At 41.6% G+C, this 14095-nt stretch overlaps 1 protein-coding gene and 1 long non-coding RNA gene across 13 annotated transcripts in view; one reads left to right on the top strand and one right to left on the bottom strand.

The window, feature by feature from the left end:
- SFSWAP (splicing factor SWAP) overlaps positions 1 to 14095 on the top strand; it is a 101133-nt gene that overhangs the window by 20449 nt on the left and 66589 nt on the right. For 7 of the 12 annotated variants that reach the window (XM_083418238.1, XM_083418232.1, XM_083418228.1 and 4 more), the window contains one exon: positions 13802 to 14048. In XM_083418238.1, the coding sequence (XP_083274364.1) occupies positions 13802 to 14048 (247 nt within the window). The remainder of the gene's footprint in view (positions 1 to 13801; positions 14049 to 14095) is intronic. The other 5 variants (XM_083418233.1, XM_083418230.1, XM_083418234.1 and 2 more) reach the window with 1 other exon arrangement.
- On the bottom strand, positions 10486 to 12988 carry LOC310667270. Its single transcript, XR_014506249.1, has 2 exons — positions 12702 to 12988; positions 10486 to 12265 (listed from the first exon to the last, which is right to left on the bottom strand). It is a non-coding gene; the product is annotated as an uncharacterized lncRNA (long non-coding RNA).

The raw sequence follows: 14095 nt of genomic DNA, 5'->3' as shown, positions 1-14095 counted from the left end.
AACTTTTATTAATTGTAAGTGCCCGCTTATAGCAGGGGTTGAAATGCAGTGTGCCTAGAGAGGTAGTTCGTGCTGCCCACAGGATACCCTGCCTCCAACTTGCTGAAATTACGTGTATGCTTGAAAGATGCATCAGATTGTAACCAGTAAAATAGGTTGCAGGGAATTGTGGTGGTGGTGGTGCTCACTGCGCTTTCTGCAGTTTATAGATGACCCCATGGGCCCAGTAAATTTGGCACTCACTGCATTACAGTTTAGTCCTAGGCATTTTAAAATCAATCTTCTGGTTCATAGTCAGTTCATTCCTGTTTCTTCCTGAAGCCGTGATGTTTAGGATGCCATTTCTTCTAGAAAGGAAGGCTGGGTGCAGATTTGTTGCATTTAAAGGTTTTTGGGATATAGCTGTGACCCTGTGCTAATAAGAAAACTCATGAAAACAATGAAATGTTCGAGTGTGTATTTGTAATGTGTTAATCTTCAGAGCATATACAGATTGTTTTCCTAGAAGTTGGCTGTTCAGCAAGAAATTTTAAATACCCATAATCTTCATATAATATACCATATAGGTGCTAACATTTTGAGAGTAAAGCATGAAATGATAGATGCATTTCCCTGGAGTCTTACTCTTTTTCTTACACTCTTCTTTCAAGTGAAGAATGTGTCTTTTGCTCTCTTTATTGTTTGTATTTGTTTCCATTGAGGAAAATATTGATTTAAGTAAAGACAAAGAAGACAAAGAAAGAGTTTCTTGTGTTTATAGTTTTCTCAAAGGAATAACTAATGTGACCATGTTATTTCTATCTGTTCTGTATTATCAGTGGCATAGTCGTTTACTGCATATTAAATATTATAGTGAGTTAAGGGCCAAATGAATGAAGGTCGTAATGCTAATCACCAAATAGTTGTCTTAATAAGTGATTCCTCTATCATTTTGCCTAAACCTAATTTTCTTAGTTATGCTAATTTCCTACAGCGTTGATAAAAAATCCCTGAAGACATAATAAAATGAAAGTGGTATCTGAAAGACAGAATGGGAAAATGTAGTCTAATCACCACAAAGCATATATTTTAATTTCAGTATGCCAGTCTACATTGTAGAGAACTGAGTTGTATTTTGTGTGGGTTTGTGAACATTTGGTTTTCAAGGCTTTAACAATTTTTTGCTTGAAGATCAAAATGGTTGGAGATGTTTGCTATTTGTACATGCAGTCACTGAAAAGTCATAGGAAACCTTATAGTAGGTTTACCTATTAAGAAGATAAGAGCCGTTTTAGATCAGACCAAGGGTCTATTTAGTTTAGTATTCTCTTCCCACATAAGCCTTCTAGGTGACCATGGGAAGTGCAGTGATGGGCTTCAAGTTGCCCATGATGGGGATCAGCTCATCTAGCCCAGTAGTGTCTGTTAGATCTCCAGTGTCTCAGCCAGAGGCACTTCCCATTACTTTCTTGCTATTTAGTAATTGGAGAGCTGGGGAGTAAACATGTAAAGCTCACACTCTACCAATGAGCTATGGTCCATTCTCATAATGGATATACGATGAGCCACTGAAAGTCCACCCAGTGATAAGTAAGCACCTATCATTCTTGGTTTTTGACCATTCACTGTATGTAGTGAATGACCCCATACTAGAGGGCTTAAAAAGCATATGGTAGCTAAGATTCCCAGAATGCTAAACTCTGCATATTGAGTTACTCATAATACAGAGCAATTTCCACACACTCCCAACTATTACAGGGTATATCACTGTATTTGGTTTAGGTTATCTTAACCGCCACTAAGCAAAACAAGGTCCAAATTCTTCCTACCAGAACCAGTGCCTAAAACCAGTGTTATTTGATAAAAAACTGCCTGTCTGAACCCTGCCAGACTCTGTTGTATAATTCAGTCTGCAACTGCAACTCACTCTCGGCAAAAACTTCAGATGCAATCTAATATGATTCAGTCAGCACCAGATGATAAATTAAACATGCAAATAGGGTCTTATGCATTTTTAATCATGTAATGCTATTGTGTATGGAGTCAAATATTGAATATTCCCCACAAGCTTGGTTTGCAGTTTTAGGCTCACATACTGGAGCCCCTTTTCCATAGCGTATTTCTGGCATGTTGAACATGTCTGTCAGCATAAGTAGTCCTTCATATGCTGTTTTTGCAAATATAGTAATTCAGATATGAAAGATGATAAGTATTTAAATTCCTGTTTTCCCTTCTCATATCTCTTCCCCCTGTACTCATATGCACATGCATTGATACTCTTTTGGGAATGTTTGGCCTCCCTCGAAACCACTAGTGAGCAACATTCTCTGTCTCTCTAAGGAGGGGGATTCAGATCATCAAGGAAAAGGAGTATTTTTAAATCAACAGTTTGAATAAAACTTCCTGCTTTGTTCCTTGACAAGCAAGTGTATTTGTGGTTACAGCAGTTAAAACATTCTGGTTTGTAACTACAGTTGTACCTTGGTTGCTGAATGTCTTGAAGCTCGTACATTTCGGCTCCTGAACAATCAAAAACTGGAAGTGAGTGTTCTGGTTTTTGAATGATTTTCAGAAGCCGAATGTCTGGCACAGCTTCCAATTGGCTGCAAGACACTCCTGCAGCCAATCGGAAGCCACGCCTTGGTTTTCGAAAGGTTCTGGTAGTCAATGGACTGCTGGAACGCATTCTGTTTGAGAACCAAGGTACGACTGTACCTTTGGGAACCAAATGTACCTTGGTTTTTGAACAGCTTAGTTCTTGAACATTTTGGCTCCCAAACACCACAAACCTGGAAGTGAGTGTTGCGGTTTGTGAACTATTTTGGGAAGCTAAATGTCCGACGGGGCTTCCATGGCTTCCAATCAGAAGCCGTGCTTTGGTTTTCGAAGTCAGAACGGATTTCTGGAATGGATTCCATTCAACTTCCAAGGTACAACTGTAAATCATTTCTACTAAATTTTGGAGGAATGGCCATGTTTGGCTGTTGCATCAAAAACAGCATTGTCGTACCGTACCTTAAATACTAAATAGATGTAATCTGACATAAACTTTTGTGAATGTATTATAGTGCACTGGAATGCCAGAGTACATTTTCTTTTATCACAAGACTTTTTGTTCCTTAACACTACCTAGGAACACAATCCAAAAATAAAACCTACATGGCTTTTGCGCTAATGCTTTATACCTGGAGATGAACAGGGCAGCGGAAATTAATGGATTTCTGTTTTGGTTCTCTGTACGCTTGCCAAATACATTAATCTGGTTCACTTCAGTACAGAAAAGGGCCACATTTCAGTACAGAGTTGGTTTGTTGAAGTTTCCAGATGCAATGGGTGGTAATTATCAATGTTTCTCCATGAGATAGAAAGCAATATCCACACTCTTTGGATTGATGGTAATAAATATGCATAATTTGTCACAATAATAAATACAACATATGATTTTCTTCAGATTGACTTAAAACTAAGAATTCTTCTAACAACGCATACTGGAATATGTTATGCATTTGGAATACCAATTTGGATAACCAAAGAGGTGCTTTTCTCTAATTTCCAGTCTACTGTGTATTCCTACACTGAATTCTTTTAACTATACAAGCTTATGTGCGTGATTCACATTTGAGCATTTATTTAGAGGGCTAAACTTGTATTTTCTTTTGTCTAGAAATTCTAATGTGTTTTTTTGCATTCCAAACTTGTAGAGGTCAAATATTTGCCCCTCTCCTAAATTTAATGGTTCTTTTGAAGGTGTGCAGCCAGTCATAGCGCATTCACAAGTACAGTGTGTGGTACCATGAAACTGAGGTACATGTTATACCCCCCCAAATTATAAATGTCTTGCTCGTTCTTTGGCCAAAATAGCAGAAGATTTGGAGTACAGTTGCTACTGCCAGGTCATTCAGTTTTACCTTTGCTTAAGCTCTGGCTGGTTCTTCACCTTCTCCACACCTTTCTTCAGTTTCAAGTGCAGATAAGAAACTTGCTGGTCCCAGCAAGAAGCACTCACTCGCTTTTGCTAACATGCTTTTGATGCTTTGCCCATTCTTTCCAGCAGCAATACAGTGGTGCCCCGCAAGACAAATGCCTCACAAGACGGAAAATCCGCTAGACGAAAGGGTTTTCCGTTTTGGAGGTGCTTCGCAAAACAAATTTGCTATGGGATTGCTTCGCAAGACGAAAATGTCTTGCGAGTTCCTGCGGGGGTTTTTCCCCTCCCCCCCCTTTTCCCCAAGCCGCTAAGCCGCTTAACAGCTGATCGCTAAGCTGCTTATCAGCTGATCCACTAAGCCGCTAATAGCCTTTTAGCAGCTAATCCGCTAATCCCTTAAGCCTTTAATAGCCGCTAATAGCGCTAAGCCGCTAAGCCGCTAATGGGCTTGCTTCGCAAGACGAAAAAACCCGCAAGACGAAGAGACTCGCGGAACGGATTCTTTTCGTCTTGCGAGGCACCACTGTACTGGTTCATTTACACAGGCCATTGTAAACAGTCTTATGGTTTAAATAGCTTCATTTATTTAAAACAGTGTTTCTCAACCTTGGGTCCCCAACTGTTGTTGGACTACATCATCTCTGACCACTGGTCCTGCTAGCTATGGATGATAAGAGTTGTAGTCCAACAACAGCTGGGGATCCAAGTTTGAGAAACACTGCTTCAAATTTTTCCCTGGTTGAAATTAATAAAAAGTTGAGATCAATAGAAAGCAAACAGTGCCTTCCCTCAGAGTTAAATCTGAAAGAGATGTCACCAAATGAAAAAGGGGAGAGAGGAGGAAACAAAATACAAACACAGATACCAAGTTACAACATCTCCCCTTCCTAATGGTAATATTTTGATAGATCCAGAATTGGCCTCCACAGTCATTGTTAAAACTGTGTTTATGGAAGACAGTCTTACTCGGCTACGAGTGATCGCCAAAGAAGAAGATTTTGATAGACTTGCTATGTGGATTCAGTTAACATTTTGGTGGTGTCTTACTGGATTTGATGGGGTGTTAAAGTGTGCTGTACTCAAACCAATTTACCCTGATGATTTCCTTGTTGAAAGCACTGAAAATTAAGTTGTGCCCCTCCTCTTAAAAGGGCAAATAAGTGTTTGTTAATTCCTTTTGTCTCTAATCATTCACAGCCCAGAGTTGCATTCGAGTGCCAATAACTCAGTGCTGGTGTATGTTGTTGCCTGTAAAAGGCTTCTTGTCCACTGTTCACCTTTTTCTTACTATTAGAAGTATGGCACACTTTAGCCCAAAGGGGGATTTTTTTCTCTCTCTCTTTGAAAATTATTTTGCTTCTGAGACTTAATTTTTATCAGAACTCTGCAGATGTAGGTTTGTCAACATGGCACAGCATGAGATTGCCTTCTGCTGTTAACACTGCAGAGCTTAGCTTGACACCATACTGTATTTAGGGAACAAAGCATTTGTATACATACTAGCGAATTGTTTTGCTTAGCGCACTTAATTAAATGGGTGTGTTCTTAGCTTTCGTGCGTGTGCACACACCCATCTTCATCAGGAACATTATAACATTAATGGTGAATTGTACAAAAGGCATGTGTTTTCAACAGAGAGGCCATAATTCAGTGGTAAATCACCTGCTTTCCACGCAGAAGGTGCTAGTTTAAGTCTCAGGCACCTCCAGTAGAAGGATCAGGTGGCAAACTATGGGAATGATCCTTCCTCTGCCTCAGACTTGGAATAATAATAATAATTTAAGTAATAATAATAATAGTAACTTGGAAGTGTTGCTGGTGGTCAGAGTAGACAACCCTGGACTAGAATGACTAATAGTCTGAGCTAGTACAAGGGATTTTCCAGTAACCACTCTGTTCAAGATGCATTTTTTTTTAAATAACAAAAAAAAACTATTTAAAAAGCGACTTAAGAGAATATTGCTCAATGGCAAATGGGAAACTGAAATGAATCTTAAATTGTAACACTTCAATCTATTTCATGTGGCACCTTGTCAGTCTTAAAATTCTTCAAGAAAACTTCATAAAAGAGGGTGGGAATAGAGAGAGAGCTGCAATAAAGGAATGCTGCTTGAAATCTGCTCTTTAACCTTCAGTTTTAGGAGCAATTAACAAATGCTTTGGTGTAAAAAAATTAGTAACTAGGCCACTTCGTATATGCATATTTAATAAAAAAAGACTTTGCAGGTCATAAAACTTTCAAACATACAAAAAGCTTACACTATAACACTGTTTACACTGTCAATGATTCTCAAGGTGGTACTCCCAATTTGTGTGGGAAGACAGCAAGGCAAGTTGGGCTCTACTGGTGTACTCTAGAAAATGTTCAGTATTTCCCTAGAACTAAGCACTATAGGAAAAAAGTATTAAGGGCCACAGGTTTTCATTGCTGTTCTTTCATCAAGCAATCTGGCTCTAGGAGTTCACCCAGAATTCCTAGAATTTTGAAACTATACACCTCCCAAACAAAGTTCATAGCTAACGCCCTCCTGGTGAGTTAAATGCAGCTGCATCTCAGGACTCGACAAGATAGAAGGCAAACAGGATGGGAAAGTACAAATGAGCCCAGTGTCAAAGCTTGACATGACTAAAATTTCCATGTTTGCAAGCATTTTGTTATTTTATCATCACTGCTACCTGTGTTACAGGAATGCCAATATAAAATAGCCCAGCTGTTTATGGAATAATCCCCCTGCTGTCGTGCGTAGTGAAAGGTTTGCATAATTCATGCATTTTACAGGCACAAAAGAAATGAAGGTTTGTACCCTCCTGAGACAAAAAAGGACCTTTAAGTTCACAGCTGTTAACGTGCTATTCAATTAAATATGCATGTAGGAATTCCTCATTTGTGAACTAGTATGTTACTGGAAACAGTTGTTCGTGGAAATTGATTCCTTTGAACTACGGCTTCTCAAACCGGGCAACAGGGAGACACCCCATCCCCCTAGAAATTATGCTCCTGAGTTAATAAATACAACCATTGGAAAAGCACAACCAACAACTGAGCACAGGTAATTTCCATCTTATATGAGCGTTTGCTTCTGGGAAGCCACGCTTATTCGCAAAAATGCCTAAAGTCAGAAACCTGCAGAACCACCCTGCCCACCCCCAGCAAGGAGGGCTGCTTAGCTGGCTTCGGGAAGACACATGCTCAGCTTGGGAGAGGATTCGTAAAGGCTCTGGCAGCGTCTTGGAGTCCTCCCTCCTCCTTTCCAAAGTCTTTTAAGTGCTTGCCCTGCCAGAGCCCTTGCACTGACTTCCCTAAGCTGGGTAAACCCGCGATCGCAGCTTTGTAGGGGCACGTGGAAACAAGTAAATGGAGAATGGGTTTCTTCCGCCCTCCATTCATTTAATTATTTTCCACCCATCCATGTAAGCTGCGATCATGCAAGTTAAATAAGTGTAAGATGTGAGATACCTGTACAACTGAGCACACATCAGTATAAGTGTTGCAAGAATAGAGACAATGAATCTCTAACAAAATACTGTTTTTGCTTGCTGGAAAAGTAGAATTTTGTATGGTGAGTCGGCTACTTTGGCATCTATAGTGCAAACACAGTAACACTGAATTATTCAATAAAACTGAATGTTGGTAGCAGAGGGAGAACAGACTACAGTTTTTAAATAACTTAGCTTAACTTAAGATTATCCGGAGCTTTGGGCTGGGCTGTCACCAATACGCTGATGACACTCAGCTCTATCTGCTGATGGATGGCCACACCGACTCGGCCCCGAACACACTGACCAGATGCTTGGAAACTGTGGCTGGATGGTTTCGTGGGAGCCGATTGAAACTAAATCCTTCGAAGACAGAGGTCCTATGGCTGGGTCGGGATGGCATCTGGATGAGGGACCAACTCCCTTCTCTTGCGGGGGCCCAATTAATGCCATTGCCTTCCGTTAAGAGTTTGGGTGTAATCCTTGACGCCTCCCTTTCCATGGAGGCGCAAGTTACAGCAACAGCCAAGGCGACATTTTTCCACCTTCGCCGCATCAAGCAGTTGGTCCCTTACCTTTCCTGCCCCGACCTGGCCACAGTGATCCATGCGACGGTCATCTCCAGGCTTGACTACTGTAATTTGCTCTACGCGGGGCTGCCCTTGAAACTGTCCCAGAAACTCCAGCGGGTGCAGAATGCTGCAGCGAGACTCCTCACGTGGTCCCTGCCATGGGAGCATATTCACCCAGTGCTTTTCAAGCTGCACTGGCTCCCGGTGGAGTACAGGGTCAGATTTAAGGTGCTGCTTTTGACCTTTAAAGCCCTTCACGGCCTAGGACCCTCGTACCTACGGGACCGCCTCTCCCGGTATGCCCCACGGAGAGCCTCAAGGTCCATAAATAGCAACACTCTTGTGGTCCCGGGCCCTAAGGAAGTTAGATTGGCTTCAACCAGAGCCAGGGCCTTTTCAACTCTGGCTCCAGTCTGGTGGAACGCTCTGCCTCACAAGACCAGGGCCCTGCGGGATCTGATTTCTTTCTTCAGGGCCTGTAAGACAGAGTTGTTCTGCCTGGCCTTTGGCTTGGAGCCAATTTGATTCCCTCCCCGTCTTTCTTTTTTCTTTTCCTTTCTCCTCCTGCGATGAGGCTACATTTTAATATTTTAATGTTTCAGTATTTTAATGTTGTATTTTTTAATGTTGTTTTTAAGTTGTAATCATTTAACTTGTTTTTATTATTGCTTGTAAGCCGCTCTGAGCCCAGCCTTGGCTGGGGAGGGCAGGGTATAAATAAAAATTATTATTATTATTATTATTATTATTATTATTACACAGCCAATACTTTGCCACTGCAAACAAACATTAACTCAAAGGCTATTTTTTTTAAAAAAAAGTTTCCCGATTAAAATAAGTCATTCAGCAAATATCAGTTCACAATCCGTTGTCACTTGACATGACAAAGCCATCTCTCAGTGGCAGAATACATGCTTTGCACACAGAAGGTCCCAGGCCCAGTCCTGGCATCTCCAGTTAATCATAATCACAGGCAGATAAAGTCAAAGTCCAGGGAGAGTGGATTAGATCAGGGGTCACCAACCCAGTGCCGATAGATGCAATGGGACCCGCAAAGGCTTTTACTTCTGCTCATGGGAAGGGGCTCCAGACCCTAAGCTTTCTTTTTATTTTATTCTTAAAGTAAATCTCTAGCCCCTAAAGAAATGTGCAGGTACTTTCTAAGTGATTTCTGTGAAATGAGAATGAGTGTGATGTGGTTATCTTGGTTGTGGGGAAGCTCCGTGTTGCTATTAAGGCAACAACACAATTACAGCAAGTGTGCGTGCGTGCGTGTAAAATCAATATTATGTTATCAGGACCAACAGGACATAGCTGACTTCCTACGATAAGTAGAAGGTTCATAGAATCACAGAATTGTAATAATAATAATTTTTTAATTTATATCCCACCCTCCCCAGCCAAGGCCTGGCTCAGGGCAGCTAACAGGTCCTCTAGTCCAACCCCCCTGCAATTTAGGAATCTCAACTAGATCATACATGACAGGTGGCCATTCAATCTCTGCTTTAAAACCTCCAAGGAACAAGAGTCCATCTCCTCTTGTGAGAGTCTGTTCCATTGTTGAACAGCTGTCAGGAAGTTCTTCCTGGTGTTTAGTTGGAATCTCCTTTCTCATAACTTGAATCCAATGGTTTTGGTCCTAGCCTCTGCAGCAGGAGTAAACAAGATGGATGCTCCATCCTCCATGTGACAAACACTTTCGATATTTGAAGATGGCTATCATGAAAGATCAATCGGTAGAGCATGAGACTCTTAATCTCAGGGTTCGAACCCCATGTTTGGCGAAAGATTCCGGTATTTCAGGAGGTTGCACTAGATCAGGGGTCAGCAACCCGCGGCTCCGGAGCCGCATGTGGCTCTTTTACACCTTTGCCGCGGCTCCGGAGCGGATACTAGCGAGGGGAGGAGGCGCATTGTGCGCCCCAACACTCCCCACTGTGGCAGGCGCTGTACAGGCTGTGACGTCGCATGGGGGCGGTGCGTGCGTTAGTCACGCACCGTCCCGACGCCACCTTCCCGCCCGCTGTCAGATCGCGGCTCTGGAGATATATTTGTTTAAAATGTCGCAATGGTTTTGCGGCTCCCAGTTTTTTTTTCTTTGGAAACGGGTCCAAGTGGCTCTTTTTGTCTTAAAGGTTGCAGACCCCTGCACTAGATGATCCTTGTGGTCTTTTCCAACTCTATGATACTATAATCTCCTCTCACACTCTTCTTTACTAGACTAAACATACCCAGGTTCCCTCAACCTCATGATGCTTGGTTTGTGGACGCTTTTTCATCTTGGTCACCCTCTTCTGTTCATGTTCCAGCTTGCCAAAATCCTTCTCAAATTGTGGTGCCCAGAATTCATCATGGGTTGCCGTCTCTCTGATTTTGTATTATGCCATGCTCCCCATCACAGCCATTTTGTGACTGTTGCCCCCAGCACTTTGTGACTGTTGCCCCCACGTATTGGTCATTTAAAAAACCCAAACATCTCTTTCTCTACCAAATGATAATTTTTGCTGAAGCTGTTCTCTTTTTTGGGGGGGGGGGGGAGGTGGGTATTAGGAGTATATCCTTTACCCAAATATAACTCAAGTTACTGAAAAATGATCCTGCAGGAAACCTAAAACTTCTGTGTGCACTCTGACATTATCTATCTTTCATATATCGAGTATGATGAGTTTCCCACTCGAAATTGTCTTATCTGAACAGCCCAATTGCTGCTTAAGGATTTCCCTGCTCAAAGATAATCACATCTCTACCACATTCCTTTAAAGTAAGCAATGTGGAGTCACAAGAGACTGATCCATGCCCAGCATCTTAAAATGAATTGAATTTACCAGTACCAAGTCATCTAGAAACTTCATTTTAAGAGATGAGAAAAAGGTCAGCCTTCAGCTGTTATGCTCACAAGCTTGTCAAGGAAAGATGCAGACAAAAACAATTTGCCCCAAAATGTAATAATGCTACAACTTCTGCCTGGAAAGGATGAGGCTTCATGCTTTAACTACTGGATTCCAGGGGAACCATTTTTCCTTGAAGTAAAGCTAGCAGCCATAGCACAGAAAGGCTATATATGCCAACAACAAACCTGACACACTTACCTATTTTTATTTAAAGTATTTCTATATGCCCTTCATCAGATTTCTCCCATGGCAGCTTATGACATAGCTTATTGCTTGTTAAGCAAGCTTTCTCCAATCTGTGAGCTTTTCATGAGAATTTTAAGCAAACAAAGGGTACCTGGAAGCCTTAAAAATAAAATACATGTTTCAGAACCGTCCAGAGCTGATGCATCAAAATTGCAAGGCTTTTAGGAAGAAATCAAACATTTTCCCACTCTGACTTCTAAGCAATCTAGCTTAAGCTAAGTTGAATAACACATTTTCAAACCAACTTGACAGGTAACTTTCTGTCTTACTGACAAAATCACAATCAGCTGCCCTGTGGGAAAAGAGGGAAACACCAACTAACACCAGTATCAGCTGCTTTTGCAAGTTGAGGATACAAGCCAACACGGGGTGAAAATTAAGTTTCTAGTGAGAAGTACTATACCTTACATGATTCCTGGTGATTCAAATCATAGGGCTTCAGCCACCCTAGCTTTTATCAAACCAATATTAATGTCAGAAGAAACAGCTGTACAGTAGGCATGCCTGGTACCGAAGTCAAACAACAAAAAGTCAGTCTGTTTAATGTATGATTCTAATGTATTTTACCCACCTACATAGTCATTACTTAGGTTAGGTTACTTATCCTGGAGCAGTTGCTATTTTGCATATGTTATTCTGGTTTTGCTAGAGATGAGAAGGGGGACAGGAAGCAGGGCAGGGCACCAGGGCTCCACCCACAAAAGAAGAACAGTTAATCAGCCATCCCTCTGGCTTTGGAGAGTTTGGAAAGCACATGCCATGCATCTTAATTTTTATTTATTTTATTTTATTGGCAACCACAAGGGCTGGAAAGCTGAGGGTAGTCTGAGGTTTTTAGAACAATGAATCCTGCACTTTTTATGTGCCTGCATGGAATCAGAGCATGCATACAAGTCTGGACATGATGGACAAGGAGGGGAGGATTATTTGGAAATTCTTGCTGGTTCCAAAGTGACTGAATAGTGCACTTTTATAATTTCATTCTTGACATTTTAGCAAAATTGACTTTGACATCCATGAAAAGGGTTCCCAAAATTTGTTTTACATGAAGGTGGCCAACTCATGTCAAAACCAGTTTGCAGTACCAATGTTAAAGTTACTATAGTAGTGGGTTTCAAATCCCTGCACTGTCACCTTTTTTGTTTCTTAACCTACTCCTTATTCTCCCCAATCTGATTACAGTGGTGCCCCGCAAGACAAATGCCTCGCAAGACGGAAAACCCGCTAGAAGAAAGGGTTTTCCATTTTGGAGGTGCTTCGCAGGACAAATTTGCTATGGGCTTGCTTCGCAAGACGAAAATGCCTTGCGATTCCTGGGGTTTTTTCCCCCCTCCCAGCCTTTTTCCCAAGCCCCTAAGCCGCTTAACAGCTGTTCGCTACGCCGCTTATCAGCTGATCTAAACCGCTAATAGCCTTTTAGCAGCTAATCCGCTAATCCCTTAAACCTTTAATAGCCGCTAATAGCCTTTTAGCAGCTAATCCGCTAATCCCTTAAGCCTTTAATAGCCGCTAATAGCGCTAATCCGCTAATGGGCTTGCTTCGCAAGACGGAAAAAAACGCAGGACGAAGAGACTCGCGGAATGGATTCTTTTCGTCTTGGGAGGCACCACTGTACTTCTCTAGGTCCTCTCATAATCATCCTAAATGCTCACCTAAGAAACATTCATGTCTAAACAGAAAGGGCTGGCTGTTAACACTTGTTTCCAAGCAACTTATTCTCCTGCTGGCTGGGAGTAGCTACCCAAAATATTTTTGTTCTTTTTCCTTTCCTTTTTTTCAGATGGGGGCTGGGATCATAACTGTCCCGTGGGTAATCGCTAGGTTTGACAATAGTAGCGACTACATTTCTGTATTGTTGATTAATTGAAAGTAGTAATAAAAACTGTGTAGTAATTTTGGATTCCTTTATATGTATTAGCGGCATTGTACCTAACATGGTTCAGGAATTCTAAGAATCTCACCCCAGATCAGTGTGGTCCTGCTTTTTTACCTTAGGAAGCAACTTGCAAAAATTTGTTTTGATCCTTTAAGAGGTAACCAAATGCATAGCAAATATATAGGAGATAAGCATATACAAAGCAGGTTTTGAGCACTGTGCAGGCATGCTTGAAAGGCCTTATGAAATTGATGCTGGGGAGAGTTCTAGTGGTTGAATACAGGGCTCCAGAATAGACACATACTGGATTATATGCAAAATTGTTCACGTTGGGCAATGTATGCAAATTGTACCTTTACTTGGTGCAGAATTTTAATGATGCTGAAAAGTCCAAATCCTAGCTGTATAACTTTATACAGTCAGAAAGAGAGCTACTGCATTTTCCTAATTTTAATCAGGCAAGCATGGCTTTAATATACCTAAAAGGGCACACGAAAGTGAATTAAGTTGTGAAGGGGGGAGATGGCAATTTCTTTAGATTCTTTGCACGTCTCTCCACTTCCTCATTCACTACAGTGCTGTTTCCATTTGGCCTTGGATGTGTCTGCCTCATTTCACCCGAATGTGTTGACAAAATGCTATTTCTCATTTTCTGCACAAGAAAAATGGATAACGCATTAGGAAGTTGGAAATTTTAACATAAGCGATGTTCCACTTGTGGTAGCAACAGTGCAGGGGATGGGCTGTGGGACCTTTCTGATTTTTGTTGTTGTTGTTGTTGTTCCCTCTTCAAACTGCTTGAAATATTAATCATAAACCTTTTTTTTACAGCAGCTATGGCAGCCATGTATTACAGTTACTACATGCTGCCAGATGGATCATATTGCCTCGCCCCTCCACCCCCAGGAATTGACATGGCAACTTATTACAATGCACTACCAGCAGGAGTGACTGTGTCTAGCACTACAGGAGTAGCCACAATGACAGCACCACCTCCTCCTGGTACTACACCACCACCATCTTCAGAGGCAACTGATGACACCAGTGGTGTAATGCCTGCCACAACTACTTCAACAAGGTATCCTATTTTTTGCCTGTCCCTTTGAGCTTGGCTTTGAGCAAAAG

Source organism: Podarcis tiliguerta (assembly GCF_965153285.1).
Source record: "Podarcis tiliguerta genome assembly, chromosome: 16".
Taxonomy (NCBI): Eukaryota; Metazoa; Chordata; class Lepidosauria; order Squamata; family Lacertidae; genus Podarcis; species Podarcis tiliguerta.
This window is presented reverse-complemented; position numbering and strand designations above follow the sequence as displayed.